Raw genomic sequence first — 20380 nt, 5'->3', positions numbered from 1 at the left:
CTTCCTGCTGTGCTTGGCTTGCTTATTAGCCATGCGAATAACTACTCGTGGCTAAAGGAGCCTGCGCTAGCGAGGAGCTTGTCTTTTCTTCATAATGTCTTAATTTGTCAGTTAGTGAAGTTGAATCCTCTCGCTTGCAGCGATGCTCATTGAGGAGCTGCAATGCCCTGGACGACTGAAGACCCTTAAAAAATTGAAAGGAAAGCGACTGAACAAACTCCAGCCTCTGCCACAGACTTTACGGCTGCTTGGGATTTTACAATTAGACGACAACCACCGCGTCAGCAAATCAGCCACATCCTGCCTCTCCCGTGCAGCGGCAAACAAGAACTTCAGGGAAAAGGTAAAGACCACAGTTCTTACTGGCTTTTTTGAATAGATGGTGAAATACACAGAACTTGTTTTATCCTAAAATAGCACTATTGTCTTCTCCACACTTCATTAATCTATTAATTCAAACCTAAACTACATCAGTATTCAAGTGTGTTGTCTATGTCTTTTATTCAGTTTCAGATGGGGAAAACTGTGCTTATGGCAGTCTGAATTTGAGTGCTTGATTATGCTTATAAACCTTATTAAGTTTATAAAGCCTTTCTTCTCTTCTTTTTATCTTTTTCATTCAGGCCCTCTTTTTTTACACTGATGTTTTAGCTGACTGCGATGCAAGGCTTCAGCAAGCTGCATGTTTGGCTCTTAAAAACCTCAGAGTAAGTATTTGCTGTGTGTGTCTGGCTCTTTTTTTTTTTTTTTTTTTTTTTAATTAAAGCTGGTAGGGTTACTTTTTCAGCTTCCTTTTACTTGGAATTAATGTATTCTTTGGCTTCCAAAGTTCCAAACTTTGGAATACTATTGATGTTATTACTCAAAAGGCAGCAGGCAGAGGGAGCTGCAGGCACCTTGGAGCGTCTCCGTGCGCTCTGGCAGGCGGTCCCACGGCAGAAAGGATGTGTCTTTGAACTTCTGCGGCATCGTCGGTGGTGAAGGACAGCAGGCGCCGCCTGACTCGGGGACATCTAGCGTGCAGAAATATGAGCGATAGTCAGCTACATATGGAGGCAGTTCTAAAGCTTTAACTATAGAAATTTAAAGTTACATCAGTTCTTTTAACGATAGCTCATTACAGTCAGAAAATAAAAGTAATATCTGCATTGCTCTTTTAAGAAACTATCAGAACAGCTTTCAAGCTTTCCAACAGCCACAAGCCAGTAGTTAGTTTGCACACAAGGGGTTATTGTACAGTTTCTGCAAACCTGTCAGATTTGCAAACCGACTGTTGCCCTTGAACAACCTGCATTAAGTCTTTCAGTGGAAGTCCTGATTAGTGTATGCTGATCCAATGGTACTGCAGCAGTGACCTGTACCCTAGCACTGCTACACTTCTTCACGCCCTAAACCAGGACAGAAGGTAGCAGAGGTGAGGTCACACTCAGAAAAATTAACTGCAAGCTGATACATTGGGGGAGAAAAGAAAGGTCACAGTAGAATTCAGGTGGAAGAAGGGATGGGAGGAAGTATGTATGTGTCCACCTTGCAAAAAATGTTCATGAAAATACTTGCTGACAAGCTACTGTTGCAAACTTTTCTTTTCTCAAACAGGGCGTTGAGAGTATTGAGCAGGTTGCCCAGCTGTGCCAATCTGAAACAGAGGACGTCAGGAACGCAGCCAGGGAAACAATGCTATCCTTTGGTAAGTCCTTTGTACAACTGCAACACGGAGGTTCTGAAAAAGTAATGTGAAATAGTGGAGAACCAGAACAGGCCTGAAGTTCAGCCTGAACACATCTAGGACAGTGGAAATACTTTGTAAGCAGCTATTTCACACCATTAAGATAAACTTCGTATCATGTGTAACAACCAAAGCTCCCATTAAAGTCTGTAGATCCAGACCAAGGAGATTCCTGTAGGATAAAGTGCTTTAAGAAGCGCTGGACTTTTTTACGAGGTATCAGCGCTTTCAGTACTTACCTGCCAGTGCTGATGGAATACTTCTTAGTCATAGCGCTGGCATCAGGAGTCTTCTCCTCTAGATTTCGTAAAAAGGACGTTGGAACCTGACAGATCCCAGTAACACCTTTTCCAGTGCTGAGATTAGCTAAATCGATTTAAAGATATTTTATATGTAAGAACAACAACAGACTTCTTGGGTCTGGTAATCTTTTCTAGCCACCTACAACCTAACTCTAATTTTGGTGTTCCTATTCTTCTTCAAATGGTTCCACTCTGAATACCAGAGAGGAAAGAGGATGAACAGAATGGATTTATACTGGTTAATTACTTGTTACTTCACCTGAATTCAGTAGATCTACAGTCCAGCTGACCTGCTAATGAAATGTCAGTGTTTCCAGTTTGCTACTGGCCAATATTTGTACTTCTGCTGAGGGTGACGGGGAATGGCCTAGGCTGAGTATCTGCAGTGCACAGCTGCTGCAGAGGATGCCCAGTTTATCTGGGAGACAGGAACTTCCTGGTTCTGATCTTCCTGAAAACACGTTGATTCATGCTTAGTTCTGGGGATCTCCAGCCTTGCCTCACAGAAACACTCAGACTCACGTGTATTCCAGAACAGGCTTTCCACCTGCGATGCTCCAACTTGTTACTCATGTGGAAATGTTTAGAGGAGGCCTGATTCTCCACGGTGGCTTCTAAGCAGTTTTTGGAAAACTATTAGAGATGCATTTGTCACTATTGAGAGTTCTTGTTAGTTCTGAACAAGGTCATAACAGAAATATTTCTGGAGTGTTACATTTCCAGGGTGTTTCTGTTTTCTCTTCCTCAGCATGGGATATACTTTCTCTCTCTCCATAGGTGAAAAGGGACGGCAAGCCTTTGAGAAAATGGACCGAATTTGCTGTGAATTAAGAGAAACTGTACAACAAGAGGCTGAAATTGAAATCACTGTATTTTAGCAGTGGAATAGGAGGAGCTGAATCGTATTGTCCTCACAGCTACACATGGGTACCCGAGGATTTTGTTTTGTTGTTTATCAGTGTCTGGTTTACTTAGGCCCTGCTCTATAGATGCTGCACCCTGACAGAGTACAGGTTTATTTCCAAAGGGGAGACAGTTTGTCGTCTACACAGAGTAGACTGGAATACATTTTCTCGCTGTCTCTTAGCACGTGATGAGATACCAAGTGCTGGATGAACAAAAGCTGGGGTCCCTTAGAATATGGACCCAGATTGCCCCTCGAGTTAAAACCCCTGCTCAAACTGTAAGTCAGATATAATCTGTTCTCCCATAAAGTATTTTATGAAGTTGGCAATTCCTCAAAGAGGAGAGAAACAATCGCTCTCTAACAGTCCTCCTAGAAACCAGCCGGCAGCAGATCATTTACGTCAACTGTCGTATGCATCAGAAAAAAAAAATCTAGCGGCATTGCTTGGTGGTTTCCTTTTCTTGTACAACTCAGTTGCGGGAGGAAAGCTTGTTGCTTCAAAGGCCACTTTCCTCATAATCACAGCAACTTCGGGCAGGTTCACATGAGGACTGACAGGGATACGTACTGAGCGTAAATCCTGAGCAGTTTACAGCAGGAAGGTACATATTGTATTTGCCATGTGCAGGCTTTTATAAGTTGGTTTGGGATTTTTGTTTTTTCTTAAAATGTGTTAATTTAGTCATAGGTCAAGACTTATCATCATCATACACCCCTTGTCAGGCTCCTTACTCACTCAACACTTAGTTAACGTAGTGAAGGGTAGCCACAAAGAGAAGCCCGGCTTCAGGTAAAATACTTGAAAGGGTTGGGCTTGTGTGTATATATTTATATATATATATATATTACTTTTCTATTCAGTATTTATTTGTTGGATTTCATACTGTTTTCTTAAATTCTAATAAAACATTTGAGACAAGTTCCTGCAGGTGCTTCATACAGGACCACAGAACAGTCAGGGCTGGAAGGGCCCGGTGGAGACCACCCAGCCCAGCCCCCTGCTAAAGCATCCATCACAGCCAGGTGGGTCTGGAATGTCTCCAGAGAAGGAGACTGCACAGCCTCTCTGGGCAGCCTGTCCCGCTGCTCCGTCACCCTCAGAGTAAAGAATTTTTTCCCCATGTTCCGATCGAACTCCCTGTGTTGCAGTTGGTGCCACTGCCCCTTGTCCTGTCTGTGCTTGTAGCCCTGCGGCAGGTGTAAGGCAACACCCCCCTGCGGGGATGAAGCTGCTGCCTGACACGAAGCTCCGGGACACGCGCTGCTGGGGATTCCGGCTGGGAAAGGGCCGGGCTCGTACCGCTGGTGCCGGCTGAGCTACTGTTCCTCTGCATTCCCTTTGGAAACGCGCTGCGTGCTCATACCGTTGGTCCTTACGGATGAGCTTGGAGCAGCAGGACCATGGCGGTTGGGTCACGCCGTTCTACAGCAAAATAAAAAGTGATGGGCTGCTTCTGTGTGCTATAACTCTGCTTTTAGTTTACGGATTTCTTTAAAAGCAGGGGGGAAAAGTTCTGCTTTGGTAAATTCTCTACTTCCCCAGGCCTCTCTCCCCTGCTCTTCCCCTTCGCTGGCAGGCAGGAAGGGAAACAGCTGGTGGCTGGTAAGGGACAGGGCAGCCCAGTCAGCTTGTGGCCCGAGCTGCGCTTTAAAGCCCCGCAGTATGGTGCTGGTGGTTTCTGAAAACTCACCACAGCTGTTTTAATAACCACTTTCTGGAACCAGTGAAAATTCTCTTTCCGAGCACCTCTCCTCCATGCATTGCTTTCCGTAAAAACAGAAACAAGAAGGTCAGTACTTCGGTCCAAGCCCTGTGGAAACGTGATGGCCGCAGCTGCTGCACCGAGCAGGTAACGCTACCGCATCCCCACCACAGGCAGCTTCGTGCTAAGGCACAGCTGAAACCCACTTGCAAAAAACCATTTGTGCTGGAGTGTTCCTGCCCCTTTTATCTACTGCTCTGACTCCTGAGCCCAGGTAGTTACGTTTTAGTGAAGTTACGTTTAAAGTGAAAGACCAGAGGAGGGAGATCTTACGTGCCAGGGAGAGAGACATGGGACACTCATTTCACTTTTCTTTTACTGCAGCTCTGACCTATGAGTAAGTTCTTACAGCAACACTTAAATCTTTCCTCTACAACCCCCCACCAACTATCCTGCTAGCCCCGATCTGCAGCGTGGTCCGGAGCAGGAGCCAGCGGCCCCAGCCCTGCAAAGACAGGAAGCAGTGAGAGTCTCATGTATGTTCTTTAAAAAAAGAATTTTATTGTTACAACTAAAATGAGAACTGAAAACTTGTATGGGAAATTGAAAAACTGTACAATTTTACTATAACCTGTGAGGTCTTTGTAGCGGCTTACACAAAAGACAAGAAATACCTGAAAATGTATTATACCAAAACATTTACCTTTTTTGTTTTTTTATATTTTTTTTTTTAAAAAAAGTTTATTCTATGGCAATCTGTAAAAAAGAAAGACCTGATGAGTAAATATTTGCTTAAGGCATATAGCAGAGCAGCTCACTAACTTTCTAACAAGTTTAACATGGATGTTTGTCCATTTTCCAAGAACAGGTTAACCAATACACCCACTTTGAAACGCTACTGTATATACACACCCAAACTACTACATACATATACAGGACATCAAAACAAAAATGTTTACAGTTCAGTATTCTAAGCCTTATACACACCTCGCTGGGCTTGGGGGATATTCCACTGTCTATCCCCGGCCAGTGTACATTCGGGATTTGTAACAGGTTAAAGAACTAGCAAAACACGTGGGCGGAAAGGGGGATGTTCAAAACATTTTTATCATCTGCAGAAGCTTCCTCCTGTTAGAATAATTTGCAAGTGAATTCTGGATGCAAAGGAAGGATGCTTTGTTTTCCCGTCGGGTTGAAACTCTAAAATATTCTCTTGGTAACAGCACAGAGGTGGGTTTTGTTGCTTTGTTTTCTCACGGGCCACCACCTCAGGAGCCTGCGCTTCGGCAGGTCAAAGCGGCTACTGAGCCCTGGCAGCAGGGGCTTCCCCCGCCTCCTGCCGCACAGCTCTGCGGGCAGAGCACACCCCGAAATCCGTCAGCTACTGCTTGCCTCAAGCGACCAGAGGTGAGGTGTGGATAGGGCTTACTAAACTCTCTGGAATGTCTGTACTATACTTACTCAGCTGAAATGAACCATGCTAAACAACCGGGTTACACTGAGTACGCAGAAATTCAATAGGAAGTCATGCCAAGTATTAGGCGAGTACATGTTATCTGATAAACACCAAATCAGTCTATCGCTGAACGCAGATACTTTCAGCAACACCCTTTGAACCACAGCCACTTAATGATCAGTTCATGCAAATATAATTTGGGCACATCAGTAAGCAGAAATATAAGTTCTTTCACCTTTCAAGCACGTGGTATTTAATCGGGACACTAGAAGACTTTACATGCAATTTCATACAAAGGGGGTACAAATGTTGCCTTCGAACGAGATTCTACCGGGTGTCGGAGAGAATAGTGGGGACAAAGCAATCACATAACGTATCTTAAATACACAGATGAGCTGTTATATATTACCATTTTCTATACGCATTTTTCATGTTTCCAATAATATAACTAAGTATTGACTGATTACAACATTCCTCCTTTCAAGTACTGGTCTGAGCAACAGTCTCACAGGTAAAGGATTGATTCCCAGTACTACCTGAGGATTTATTATTGTACTTTTGAGAAGCCCTTGATGCAAGCTTAACAAAACACAAAATAGAAATAACTCCCGCCCCGCCCCCCTGCCCCCCCATTCACCAACTTACTCACTGAAGGAAAGAGCTACACCTAGAGCCAGCTTTGCAAAAATAAATATGGAGTGGAGAGCGACTTACGTAAGATATTCCATAGCGATGTTTGCACTGAGAATGGTGGTTAAGTGCTATAAATCTAAGAAGACTTTAAAAATAAAAAAAGAACAGAGTAGTAACACTGTTGCAAATCAGCTGTCATGGTTTACTGTCCGTCACTACGGCTTGGCTGTAGCGAGTTCACTCCTGTCCTCTGTGCCATGACATGAGCAAAAACTTTTTGCTGTTACTGCTTAAGCCATAATAATTTGGTACTAACAAGAGGACCAGCATTGCCTACGCCCATTTCGCGCAATGCCGGCTTCCAGTCACAGTTCTACCAATGCACCCAAATCCTTATTTACAAGCACTTTACATTAATTCAAGTCCTGGGCCTGCGGCACAGACCCGCCAACTGAGCAAAGCGACGCAGACGCAGCGCAGCCCCAACCCACCCGCCTCGCTGGGCTTACGCCGGGGTAGCAACACCCCCGTCCACAGAGGTGCAAGGCTCACCCCCTCGCACCGCCACGCGCGCTCATCACTGAAGAGCACATCTTCAAGCCAAACTAAAGCCAGTATTTAAAATCCTTGCTTTAAAAAAAGCAGAACACACGAACGCTTGCACCATAAGCCAACTGATACGTCCACAGACCAATATGTCTTCTGTTGAACTTTTTACGTCTTAAGGAAGCTGCCACAGCATTAATTGCTCTGGATTTATTGAAATGCTTTCCTGTTCATCGCCTGCAATGCCTCCGAGTACGTTACCTCCCCGGCCCTTGCAGGAAGCACGCTGTTCCTTATGGAGCAGATGTAGAGTGAAACTGCATTTTACATTCCAAATGATGAGGTTTAAGAACTGGTCCTTCTAAATGCCAACTGCACAGCTGCAAAATGCTGGTGGACATGTTTTGGTTGAATTTCCCCTTCCAGTTTCCCTCATGTCAACCTCTCCTAACCCAGAATATAAAAGTAAAAATAACTTTACAAAGGATGGTGCAATGTAAATAGGCATATGTGCAAGTAGAGTGCAACAAAAGTCAATGAGGAGATACATTTACTAAAAAAAAACAAAACAAAAAAAAAAATAAGAAAAGGGGAAAAAAAACAAACCAAAAAAGAGCTTGACATGTTGGGATACCCTGAGCAAACGCAGAAGCCTGTTTCTATAAACACATGTAAAACAATAAGCTCTTTAAGAACAGTTATGCCAAGATTAAATATATCAATACCACAGGCACTGCCCACAACTCAGTCTTTAATGATGAAGCAAGTTAAAAAAAAAAACCAAACCAAAACAAAAACCCAACCACAAACACCCAGCCCCCAACACCCTCCCCTTCCAAAAAGTTTACATTCTTCAGGTATGTGGGTTTCTTTTTTGTTTTTTGGGAACTCATCAATATAAGTCATGTTATTTGGTTACAACACTTGGAGAGTACAAGCAAGTTTCACTTGTGCCTAGTTTTTCTGAAACACAAAAGAAAAAGAACTGGCTTTTTAAAAAAGGCTAAAAACAACAATGTGTTGCAATTCTATTATTCAGTTTAAAAAAAAACAAAAGAAAAAAAAAAAACCAGACTATTTGGCATTTTCTCTGCTTACTCCTGAATATTTTAAGGCCCTGAGATTAGAATATTATGTTCTTGGGACCACAGGGCTAGATAAAACCCTAGTGCATCAATTCTCTCTTGAAGCCCTACCCAAAGTTCCGGCCTTTCAACCTAAGATCTACCTCCACTGAGAGAAGGCTCACGTGCCCCAGTTAGCTCGCTTTCAGAGAAGCTTATTACAAACCGATCAAATCGTTGGTGTTTCCTGCAGGGTCGATCTTGTTGGCACGTCCATCAATGAAAACACACCCTGTAACAGAGATAAGCTCCGGCTGTGAGGAAAGTGAACATGCAAATATTCACTAGAAATGGCTTCCAAGTTGTCATCATGTTCTCATCCTCCTCTTCGGAGTTTTCAGACTTCATCGACTCTTCTTTGTGGGGCGAGAGACGCAGGTTTTCACCAACAGTTCTCCTCCGAATTTCAGTGTCTTGACTAGTGCTTCAGGGCAAAGAAATAAATATTCAATACTGGATTCTCCGTGTAGGAGAGAAGCCATGCAGGCTCTGCAAGAGCATGGCCTCACCCACTGACCACCACAAAGCTGGAAAGCTCTCGCTATCAGGAGCTGTAGCCTATTGCTAATTATTACAGTTTTGGCTACTAAATTACAGGTTTAGAAGAGTACTTCTCATCAAAAGCCATGCTTGGGAGTATTTTGTACCCTTTAAAGAATAAGCTGACTTAGTTTTAAACACCACCTGCTTCCATTGCTCATCACGGATCTGCCACCTACACTGAGACAGGCAGTGAACTAGCACAGACCAAACCTACGTCCAGGTCAGGAGAACATCACGGTGCAAAAATCAAGCTCACGCTCAGCGATGGAGCTGTGGTTGCTTGTGCAGCCATAACTTCGGAAGAGCGGCCAGATACATTGCAATAGCTTTTAATGACGGAACCGAAGCTCTCCTCACCTTTCATACTCTTTTTAAGACGGTTTTGTTTCTAGATACTAGACCTCCCTCCTGTCAGCAGTACGCCAACACCCAAAGAGGCTTCTTAACTGGCAGGAACTTCTCTATCGACTGTGCTTCTTCCAGCTGAATTTAGAAAGCAGAGCAGCACCGTGCTGTGAGAACCAGCGAGGCGGTAACCAGCACGGAGATGCTTTGCAAGGGGATTTGCTTGACACCTGCTGACAGCTTAAGTACAGAAGAATTCAGGAATCTTCCACCCCAGGCACTAGAATACCTGGGCAGGGAAATAAACATGCTTAAGACTTCTTCTTCCCTCATCTCTGCCAGCACCATGTTCATTTCCTACCCCTCTGTTTCCTCCAGCCTCACACCATCCCTCATCCTTTCACATGAGGCTGCTTCTCTCTATTCCTTTCCCCTCCTGCTCAGCAAGTTTCACCTTGTCCCCTTCTAGACTCACTGTTCCAGACACGAGGATGTGAGCAATTATCACAAAGGAGGTCTGATCCTGCAGCAACAGTACCGGTACAGAATGAGGGAGCTCAGGATGCAAACTCTGGCCCTTCCTAGTATGCCTGAGACATCGCATCATGTAGGATTTAACTTCAGCAAGGTAAAAGATACGTGTCTAGTCCAAGCCAGCCTCTACAATCAATGCAGACAGACAGGCAGTTCCAGAGGATGACTCAACTCTAACCTCAGGCAAGGGACTATAATAAATGAAATTAATCTGAGCTCTTTAGAGCTGGACATGTCTTACGTTCATTCACACTAAACTGTGTAAAGTATTTCCAAGAAATCATTTGTTCACTGAGAAATTCAGATTTATACAGCTAATGAGACGACACAAGACACCAGCTTGAAATCCTTACTCTTCATTAGGTGTGGAAAGCATTAACTGGCATCTCACACCCCAGGCGAATGTTCTGGTAACAGAACTATGTTGTCACCAAGGGAAGAAAGAGGGAGGTGCTATCATTGCAATATTTCCTTCTTCTGTAGCTAAGCCTCCATCCTGTCTATTCCTATTTCCAAAATTATTATTTTTTTTTTCAGTAAAGATGTTTGGAATTTGAGTATTTTACTTCCAGAATCTCTCCGATGAATTAAGAAAAATCCTGATCAAAACAGCATTTCACCTTGAGCAGGGAAACCCTTGTATTTTATCTTCTTGCCTCCAGCAGAACTGGGAGGGAGGCAACAGGTTCAGCTCACGGTCTCATCCTCTCTGCCTCGGGAAATTAAGAAGTTTATTTTGAAGAGAGGCTACTGGAAACACATCTCACTAATGTCCAGTTCCCAGAGCCACACACTCGCCCACTGGTTCAGCTAAATGAAATACATCAAGCCTGTCAGCTGCTTCTGTGCAAAGGCTCTGGTCCTGCGGACAATACTAAAACTTGATATTTTATCCCAGTATTCCAGTGGGAAGCTGAGCATGTCTTGCTAGGAGACCATCTAGTGGGGGAACATTAAACTTTTCCTTGATCATCCCTGGTGGGTGTAGGGGGTTTTATTTTTATCCTTTTAATTTTGATTTATTTATTATTTTTTTTGTTCTGTGGGGCATTCATGCGGTATTCTGAACAAAACCAGCTGACAGGCAGAGGGGCAGCAACACCATGGCATGCTGCTTTCAGGCAGCAACGTGGCACTGCCGGGTGAGGAGGGACACCTGGCAGGTACGCAGGCAGGATCCTCGGCCTCGCTGCGCTTCCGCCCCTCGCACACAGTGGTTTGCACACTGATCAGTCCCTACAGCTTGGCTTACAATGACAGGTAGAAAAGTTCTCCGTTCACGAGTCCCCTCTACTCCTTTCATCAGAAGAAGCTTTGCTTGCAATTCATTTCGCATTTCCAAGTGTGGCTAAAGCTAGTCAGCTTAGTTTTCAGCTACATGACTAATACCTTAAAGTAGCGAAAGAGCTCCTCTGTAACTTATCATATGCTGCATGTAAATCAAGACTAAACCACTGCATTACTAAACCACCTCATTATGCTGTCACTTTTTCTTTTACACTGGCAGGGTCCCGTAAGAGGCCCTAGCTTGTGCACGAAGTTAAACGAACATGAGCATAAGCCCTTTACTGAAAAGATTTGGGGTTAGAACTACTGTTATACTACCTCAATCAAGGACTGTGCAGGCCCTTCTGTACGAAATGCCGTTCATGAGCAAACGTCCTACACCCTCTCACCGCTGTAAGCCAACCGGCCGGTCTTCTTGGGACAGTTAAAAGGGGGAAACTAAATGAATTACCTGTCTGTAACCAGTGGCACAGATGAACGAGCTCTGCCATCTGGAACCATCTCTTCCACAGTGCTGACCGAACATCTAATCTCTTCCTCTACTACTTGATGTTTAGGAAAGAATTCCGTGTGTTCGTGCATCCTTCCATTATGCATTTCTGAGGTTCGCTTTGGCGGTCTGGGAGGTGGTGGGGTGTGTTCAGGTGGTGGGTCCAGGTCCTCATTGGAGAGCTCTTTCCACTGCTCCTTCAGGGAAGGAAAAGCCCAATTAAGCTTTTCTCCATTTCTTTTATGGAGTTTATCTTCTACTATAACTTTTAACTTTAACACAGCAGGGTCTTTATACTCTACCTTTTCATTTATTCTCAGAATGGCTGTTCATTTGCATTGAAAAAAAGGGAAAGAAGAAAAGAGACACAAGCATTCCAAACCTAAGCTACATCCGGTACACAGAAGACAACAGCTAGAAATGCAAGGAATTTTAATCTACTTCTGGAAAATTTAAATAATACAAAATAATATCTGTGTTGCTAGAGTTCTGCTTACAATAAAATAAACTGATAGGATTCAATCACAATACTTAAAACTTCTGGCACGCTAGAGAGTTTTTATTATCTGAAAGGAAAGACAAGGCCGATGCAGCCAGTAACACCCCAGTTACAGCACTGGTAAGTACACCGGGGCACCTGCTACATACCACAGGGACTTTTTTGAAGGTTCTTGGATACAAAACTTTAGGTCGTGACACTCTAAGAACCCCATAATATAAAAACATATTGAAGCTGAGGCAAGCACAGAATTTGAAGTTTCTTTCTAGTCTGTTCACCCCCCAGATCTGTTACAGTTACCGCAGAGCTGCGGCGCACTGCATTAGGCTGTGCAGTCAATAGCACTCACTTGCACTGACGCGTCTCCCATAATGAATTTTGCCCCTTCAATAACAGCTAAGTAGGAGAAACGGAGCTGGTCTGCTGTCTGTATGAGTCCCATCCGGTACTTCCTCATTTCTAGGAGAACCTGTTTCACGTCCACAGAAGAAGGATCTTTCCGTTTGTCCATCTGAAGATAAAAGTTGAAACATGCTTTATGCTCTGATGAGATTCACTGCAACGACTCATTTTGTAGTAGGACCTTCAGACCACCCTCCATGTTACAGAGTTAATAAAAAAATGGTATCAGCAGCTATTTATCTGGTCTCTAATTTAAAGACAGAGGGCAAAATACACTAGGACTCCAATATGTTGTATGTTTTCCCCCTCTTTTTTGTTTTGAAAAATCCAATTAGGACATTTTAACCTAGGCCTGACATCTTCGTATTAATTGCTCTCACGCAGTGACAGGACAAAGCCAAGGGAACTCCAGTTTTACGTTAAAGTCAGGACAATTTCCTCCTGCCTACAGGCAAAGATGACTCTGTAAAAGGAGACACATTAGATTTATTTTGCATTGTTTCAGGACAGTTCATACTGTTACTTAGCAGACATGTAGTGGTTTTCTTCTTCACCAGGAGGGCAAAGCCTGTCTTTGCAAATCACTAAAAACTAGACACTTTTCTTCCCCAGGCTCCAAATGGCCAGTTAAGAACAAGATCTGCCTTGGAATACACTCCCAAACCAGAATATGCATAAGGTAATGGGACATAGCATGCAACAATACCTCCCAGAACATACCGCAGCTCTTTGTAAGCCTGCAACAAACCATTCCTCGAAGTAACTCTACAGAAATAGCGTATCACCTAGAACACGTAGTTCTTACCAGTAGAAGACATGTATCAACCAAACAAAAAGTTCCCGATCTCCCGATTCCTGCGCTGCAGTGCACCACGACGGGCCCGTGCTCAGGGTTAAGCGAGCCGGACTCTCTCACTTTGAACAGGAAATTGAGGAACGAAGCAGGTGACTCCGGGACGCCAAAGTCAGGCCACGTCGTATAATGAAAGTGCAGAATCTCTCTAGTTTCCTGTGTCTGTAAAACCAGTATTTAGGAAGCCTTTTAGCCTGGATGCGTGAGCCAGAAGTATTCAAACTGCAGTTGCCTACAACAGCGTTCTAATCAGCAAATGCAATTCCTGGTTCATTTGCCTAGCAAACAGTCCCTTAGATATTCAGACATAGAGCTTTAGACATCAGACGTTTTTACCTTTAGGTCAATTTAAGATTTGTGCCTTTGGAAAAATTTTAGCTGCTTCCTTTGAAAATAACTCTGACTTACATGGAATGGAAGCATGTGCCTGCTTGGCTTTGTATGCTACTCAGACTACCCCGCTTCCAGAACACCCTCAGAACAGCTGACTCGAATTCAAATGACAAACTTCCACCAGTCTGATGGAGCATTTATAGATGCACGGCTAAGAAACTAATTACAAATAATTATCTCTTGCTGTGAATGTCTCCATTTGAGCAAAGGAAATTGGGTAAGTAAATTTACTTATTTATAACATGGTTTAGTTTTTTCAGTACAGTTCAAATGCTTGTATTGCCACAAGATAGCTGGCACGACTGCCTTCCAGTTTCTCGTGACAGAGTATCATTTAAAGATTTCTCAAAATGAAGTACCTCAAGTTATAGAAGCCCTTTATTCTTTCTGCAGACAAAGCCCTTCTGCTATCACAGCTGTTCCTTTACAGGTTTGTTCCAAACCTGAAAACATTCTTCCAAGACGACTGAACCACTGGTGCTCATACCCTCCCAGAACACTGAGCTACAGCCAAGCATGGCTATGGCAGACATCACCGTTAATACACACTACAAACTACATCAACTAAATTCTTACTCAGGCATAATTTAGGCAAATCCTTATCTGCTCTCTCACGTCTCCTAGCAGGATGAAGCATGCAAGATGCTAACAAAGGAGTAACGGAATAACCGGGTCTTCCAGCAGCGAGCAGTACCAGGACAGAACAGAACTCAGGCTAGCATGTCACTACACACACGCCTAGCTCAGCACCGTCAAGCACCTCAGACACTGCCTTCAATGACCTGCATTCAGTGAAAGTTGATGGTCTTCTTCCTTAACCAGTCCCCACAAGATTAGCCTTCACCGCTTTAATACAGGGCAGTGTCGAAGACTAAGTGGGAAACAGCATGTATACTTCCTTTTATTTTGATATTATGAACAAGAGGAAAGAAGAAAGTAGAAAAGCGGAAAGAAGAAAGTAATTTCTCTTAAAGCTAGTGGCCTGATCCTTGCACCGAGTTCCATACAGCTCATTGTAGGACCAGGGCTAAACATTCTTCCTTTCTGATGAAGGCTATCAATGCAAAACCTGAAGATTTAAGCCAGAACTTAAAAATAACCTTGGAACAAGACACAAGCCAACAGGTAGCTTAAGTGACAGGAAGAGCAATTATTTCAGCTATAACACAAAATCACCAGAACATCTGCTAAATGATTTTATAAAGGGTTCCCTGAAAGTGAGAAGTTAACCTTCTCACCCGGTGTATGGCTGAGATATGAAAACAACTGTAGTTTCCCCAGATACGTTTCATAAATATTGAAGAGTCACTACCACACACACAAACCAGGGGCTGAACAACAATCTCATGCAGAATCACCAGTTTCAGGACAAAATCTGCTGTAATTTATGATCATTTTTTCAAGAGCTTGTTGATGAGGAGGTGAATCTCACCTCAGGGAGACCGAAGAATCTGATCGGTACTAGTTTCTGTACTTACTGTAAGGTTTTCCAATTCCAGCTGTCGTACTGTGTAATATGATTTTATATCTTCAGATACCAATGTTAGTTTCAAATTTGTATCTTCAAAAAACATTTCTTTCTCCTCCTTCCGTGGCCAGTACTGTGCACACTTTACCTAAAAACAAATAGAAGGCATTTATACGTCATTTATTTTTGTATAAAAGACACGGAATAAACATTCTTAAATACAACATTTTCTTATGAGACAATTTCTTCATCTGCTTTCATTATAAGCAGGACCAATTCTAGTGTGAAGAATATCAGTCTTCCTTTATGTTGCAGAACTACATCTCCATTAAATCTTTTGTACAAGTCAAATTATTTTGAACCTGACTGAACTCATGAAAGTACATAAGGACTGAGGATAAGTTTGTTTAGGTAGAGCTCTTTCTTCTACGTGTAAGCTTAAAAAGTGAGAAGCTATGGAATCTAATAAAAATCACCAAAACCATTATTTATTTTAGGTTGTGTTGGAACAAGCAAACAAACAAATCTAATAACTGTCTAAAAAGCTCTCACAACACTCTGCCAAAATCTGAATTTTAGTCTACTCTGCATTTATTATCCTTGTGTCAAATATTTAAAATTCAAAAGAAGAGATAGCTGTTAACAAGAGCAGAACATACTGTGAAAAAGCATTATGAATTCTACGAATAAGCTACACACAGAGAGTTACAACACCGCTAATTTTCAAGTGTAACATCAGATGAGATTTTAGGTTACTCCATTCTCTCACCACAAAAATAAAAATAGCAGTGAGATCATTTTGATTTTGCATGGCACAGTTTAAAAGTAAAACCTACCAAAAAAACCCTGCATTCAGCAAACGCTCCCATTACCTACTTCTAACTGATTTTCAATTTTCTAAGTTTCCCAGAGCGCTTAGTTTTGCAAAGACTGTTACATGCTAGAACCTTCAATGAATCAACCAAATAGAAAAGTGGCACATTTTGCAGTGTGCAGGGAAAAACTGAAACTAAAGTAACTCATCAGCAACACAGAGAGGGAAGTCTGCAACCAAGTTTCTGACAGTAAGATCTAAGGATATTGTGACGGGAGCACTGGCCTGCTACTTCTGCCCTAAGCGCTGCTCCTCTGAAACCAGATTATCTCCACCATTTGACCGTACCTAAACACGCAATAAGAATGGATATGGCTAATGCCTCTTTTATTAAAGGGTAAATAATGCGTCTTTAAAGTTGAAGTGGAAGAACGATGAAACAAGAACAGCATTCTCAAGACTAAGATGATTTCTGACGGCATTTCATAAATAAGAAAATCCTTCAATATTTTATTCATAGGTAGACTAATATAGTTTGGCTCAGACTGATTTTAATTTTTATTCAAAATACATCCTCTAGTTTATTGGGGTGTAGAAGACAGTTATAATTCTCTACACTTTTTTTTTTTTTTTTTTATAGTAACAGTAAAGAAACAGCAACTGGCTTTGTGTCTAATTTCTCCACCAAATGTGTCTGCGAACAATATTTTGTTGTGCTCCACTGTAGGTCCCCCACTGCTGTTTGCTGCGAAGAGTAAGCAGCCTGCCCTAAGGGATCACAATAATTAATTTTGTTCAAAACTACTGGCAGTGCAGAGAATGAGCGGGAATGGCTGGAAAGGAAGAAACTATTGAAAAATATGGTTACTGCATTTCTTTTGAAGATTACATTTCACTTGCACTACAAAAAAAGCAAAAGACTCTAAAGTCAAGACTGTAGTTTGTTGAAACACAACTCATTGCACAAGAATTTTCCTGATCACTGGGAATTCTTTCCTGATTATGCAAAAGAACATACCACCCAGTTATCACTGGTGGATACCCAACATACCCCTTCTCCAAAGTGTATTTATACTGACTACACTGTAACGTCCAACTTTAAATTGTGTATTTCTATCAGTCTTTAAAATTGCTTTTGTATCAAATTTGCACAGCTGCCAAGTCCACTTTAAGGATGGAGAGGATAGAGGAGAGAGGAGAACTCTGACCCACAGATGAAAACCATGCCTGATGGTTCTCCTCTTCTCCACCATCAGAAAGGCTGAGGCATTTCCTCGCAAGACAGCAGCTGCTCTCTGTGCCAAAGGAACCAATTTTTTATCTGTCTGAAGGTAAATTGCCTAAAATAACCCCAACTGTTCGCACACTCATTGTTGCCCTTCATCTTTTTGCCTGTCTTGTCTAATGTAAGGTTCCTACAAGGTCTGGACAGAACTCAGTCCACCGCACTTGTCCCAGCAAGTAAAGCGCTGGCTTAACAGCTGGTTCCACATCGCCCAGCACATCCTTGCTTAAGCTAGGTACCAGGTGAAGTCCTGCCAACTGCGCCTCCATTCTCCTCAGACCTCTAATGAATTCTGTAAAACAATGACACTGGTGGAGACACAATGTGCCCTGGTGGTACATTTAATAATCAGAGTTCTTACTGTGTAAAGGAAACCTGGAGTCCAAGTGCCTCTCTACTTCAAAACCATTTCATAATGCTTGTGAGTGAGCACACGGTGTAAATGACCTTTGAGAGGTGCAATCTGTGTACACTGAAGAGAACTGCATTCAGATACCTAGGTTAGCAGCAGAGGCCAAATATTCATTGGCATGGAGAGTCATACTGTGTTCATGCCTTATTTCAACGGAATTCAGAAGAAATTAGGACCCACAACTACAAACCGAATAATTTTCTGAAGATCAGTTTACCAGGAATTCAATTCTAGGGTCACCTCCTCCCTTCCCCCTGTTTTTTGGGTTCATTTTTTGTTTGGTTCTTTTTATTAAACTATAAACATGCAGTGGACACACAGCTACAACTGGGTAAGTACTTACAGATCCCTTTTCCATCACTCGGTTCAACATGACAACACCACGACTTTTCTGTTCCCAAACCATCTCCCAGAAGTGACCACAAGTATTTGGCAAAGGTCCCTGCAGAGACAGAATCCCCAGAAATAAGCATTATTTTCTGTTAATGTCAGTGCAGTGTTCCCCAGTAAAAGTTACTGTACTAGGCAATAAATTTAGACAAGTAATGAGCAACTTCTCATTTTGAACTGTAAAAACTTGTAGTGATAGAGCTTTAAGTTCCATTTTCCCACTATGAATTTACCCATGAAAGCATGGTTAATCTTTTCTCCCCCATACATAACAGGAAAAGAGAAGTAATCTCATTTGCGAGAACAGAACTGGGAGTGAAAAATGCTGAGAAAATTTTCTTAGGAAAGGTATACAAAAGTAACGGGGAAACAAAACCTCACTGACTAACTAACAGCAGAATTGACATCTGCAAAATATTACTGTTATTCATAATAACTAAAAATTACTAGACAGAATGGACAAACATTCAATGCCGTATCAGTAACAAATTATATGGTTTTCCAGAACCTTCATGGATCTGTTTTGGAACTGAACAAAATGATAACACTCCTTTTAAAGACTATTATCTATTTACAAAGTAGATTTCCTTATAACTTTCTATCTGTGCTATATTCCATTGCTATTTTCTACTCCAAAGCCATTCCTCTGAATTTTGGGCAACACAAACCAGCACCATTTTGCCTCTCGTATTTCTATCCATCACTCTGCTCAAGCAGAACAGCAGGCCAGGGTCCTCAGAGAGCATGACTGGATTTAAATAAAGCCATTTGAATCCATTAAATTCTGGATTGGAACACGTAACTAGTACCAGTGCACATTTGACTATTCCACACACCAATTCAAACCTAGGATCAATCACCCCTGTTCTGAAGAAGTGGAATAAGAGCTGTGTGCACAGAATCATTTTCATATTGAACACTGTACTGCCCACTTCTTCCTTCGAAGATTCATCTTTATTCTCTAGAAAAAGGAAGGAAGAGCTGCTACTTGAAAATATTAATCCCAGTCTACCTTTATCTAAAGCGTGGGAGGAAGGGTTAAAAAAAAAAAAAAAAAAAAAAAAAAAGAAAAAAAAGGTCAAGACTAGAGACCAGGACAGTCTCCACAGAACCTAACATTTATGACAAACAAGAACTCCGGCACAGCTGCTAGCTCTCAAAATAAGACAACAGGGTATCCAGGTATTTTAAAATTTGTTACATAGATAGGTGTGGAATTCACAGATTCAGTGAAAAACAGCTACTTACCTCCCACGCCCCAAATTCCTATCACTAAAGTCTGTATTGATAGCTTTCCTCTCTCATGTTAAAGGTAGAACCATCAGCACTGACCAACTTGGAGCTTTTGGAAGTTGTGTTACTAGGAGGCACGTTATTTTTAAATACTACAGTAACAGCGCTTTCAGAAGGATGTTTAACAAGAAATATGTGGTGGAGCACACTGCTTATCAGAAACAGAAGATCAGGTGCAATTCCCTAATGTAGTTTGGTTAACGTCTGTCCCACTCAACATAACACATAAATACCAGTTATATTTGAAGTATGATATTTCAAATAGGTTTTGAACATCTTGACGTTCATACATACAGTTCTGCAAATGTGAAGCCCCCCAGTAAGTGAGGTTCACCTCTGTTCAGAAAGCTTAACAGGCAACTTAAGACTAGTGGTCTGAAGCCTTTTTGCTGACCTTCCCTGTAGAAGTTACCATTTCAATCACATCTAAATGTTGCTTGTGATAAGCCAAAAAAGAAGATTTCTAGAAATTTGTTAGCTTGTCGCCTAGATGTGTCCAAAGTCAAACGTACAAAGTGGCCAAAGTACTCTACAGGAAGCAGGAAGAAATAAGTAGCATTTCGGCAAAGTTGTTCTATGTGTATGTTTATATACACACACAGATGTTTATGTACACTGAACTAGCTTTACAATAAAGAAAACAAACATAATAAGGCTAAAGAAAACCCATGAAAAACAACTCCAATCACCATATGATTTTTATTATCCACTGCCAGAAATTACCTGGGTAAGGATGTAGCTCCTTTGGGCCTCTTCCATTTTTATCAAACTAGCATTGATATAGTCATTGTCACCTTGGTTTAGCTTAATTCGACTGTGATCAACTGCAGCATAATTAGAAAACACCGGTTAATGTATAGGCAACACAGCAATCCATGCACAATCTCATCAGATGTTAGGATCAAAAAAGCTGAGTTGTCCTGAAGAATGAAAAGAGCTTCATCGCAGGTAGCACAGAAGCATTCGCTGGTGCTG

At 42.1% G+C, this 20380-nt stretch overlaps 2 protein-coding genes across 7 annotated transcripts in view; one reads left to right on the top strand and one right to left on the bottom strand.

The window, feature by feature from the left end:
* Positions 1–3854, top strand: part of RIPOR3 (RIPOR family member 3) — a 53585-nt gene extending 49731 nt beyond the window's left edge. For all 6 annotated transcript variants that reach the window (XM_080405123.1, XM_080405122.1, XM_080405118.1 and 3 more), the window contains 4 exons: positions 141–343; positions 624–707; positions 1597–1687; positions 2806–3854. In XM_080405123.1, coding sequence (XP_080261249.1) covers positions 141–343; positions 624–707; positions 1597–1687; positions 2806–2906 — 479 coding nt within the window. In that variant the 3' untranslated portion in view covers positions 2907–3854. The remainder of the gene's footprint in view (positions 1–140; positions 344–623; positions 708–1596; positions 1688–2805) is intronic.
* A 1323-nt stretch (positions 3855–5177) lies between these two features.
* PTPN1 (protein tyrosine phosphatase non-receptor type 1) overlaps positions 5178–20380 on the bottom strand; it is a 46095-nt gene continuing 30892 nt past the window's right edge. Inside the window, exons 3-9 of the mRNA XM_080405132.1 lie at positions 20129–20229; positions 18066–18164; positions 15222–15359; positions 13303–13512; positions 12445–12606; positions 11558–11793; positions 5178–8821 (exon numbers count right to left, since the gene is read on the bottom strand). Coding sequence (XP_080261258.1) covers positions 8614–8821; positions 11558–11793; positions 12445–12606; positions 13303–13512; positions 15222–15359; positions 18066–18164; positions 20129–20229 — 1154 coding nt within the window. The 3' untranslated portion in view covers positions 5178–8613. The remainder of the gene's footprint in view (positions 8822–11557; positions 11794–12444; positions 12607–13302; positions 13513–15221; positions 15360–18065; positions 18165–20128; positions 20230–20380) is intronic.

The sequence above is a fragment of the Falco punctatus genome (assembly GCF_963210335.1).
Source record: "Falco punctatus genome assembly, chromosome: 10".
NCBI lineage: Eukaryota > Metazoa > Chordata > Aves > Falconiformes > Falconidae > Falco > Falco punctatus.
This window is presented reverse-complemented; position numbering and strand designations above follow the sequence as displayed.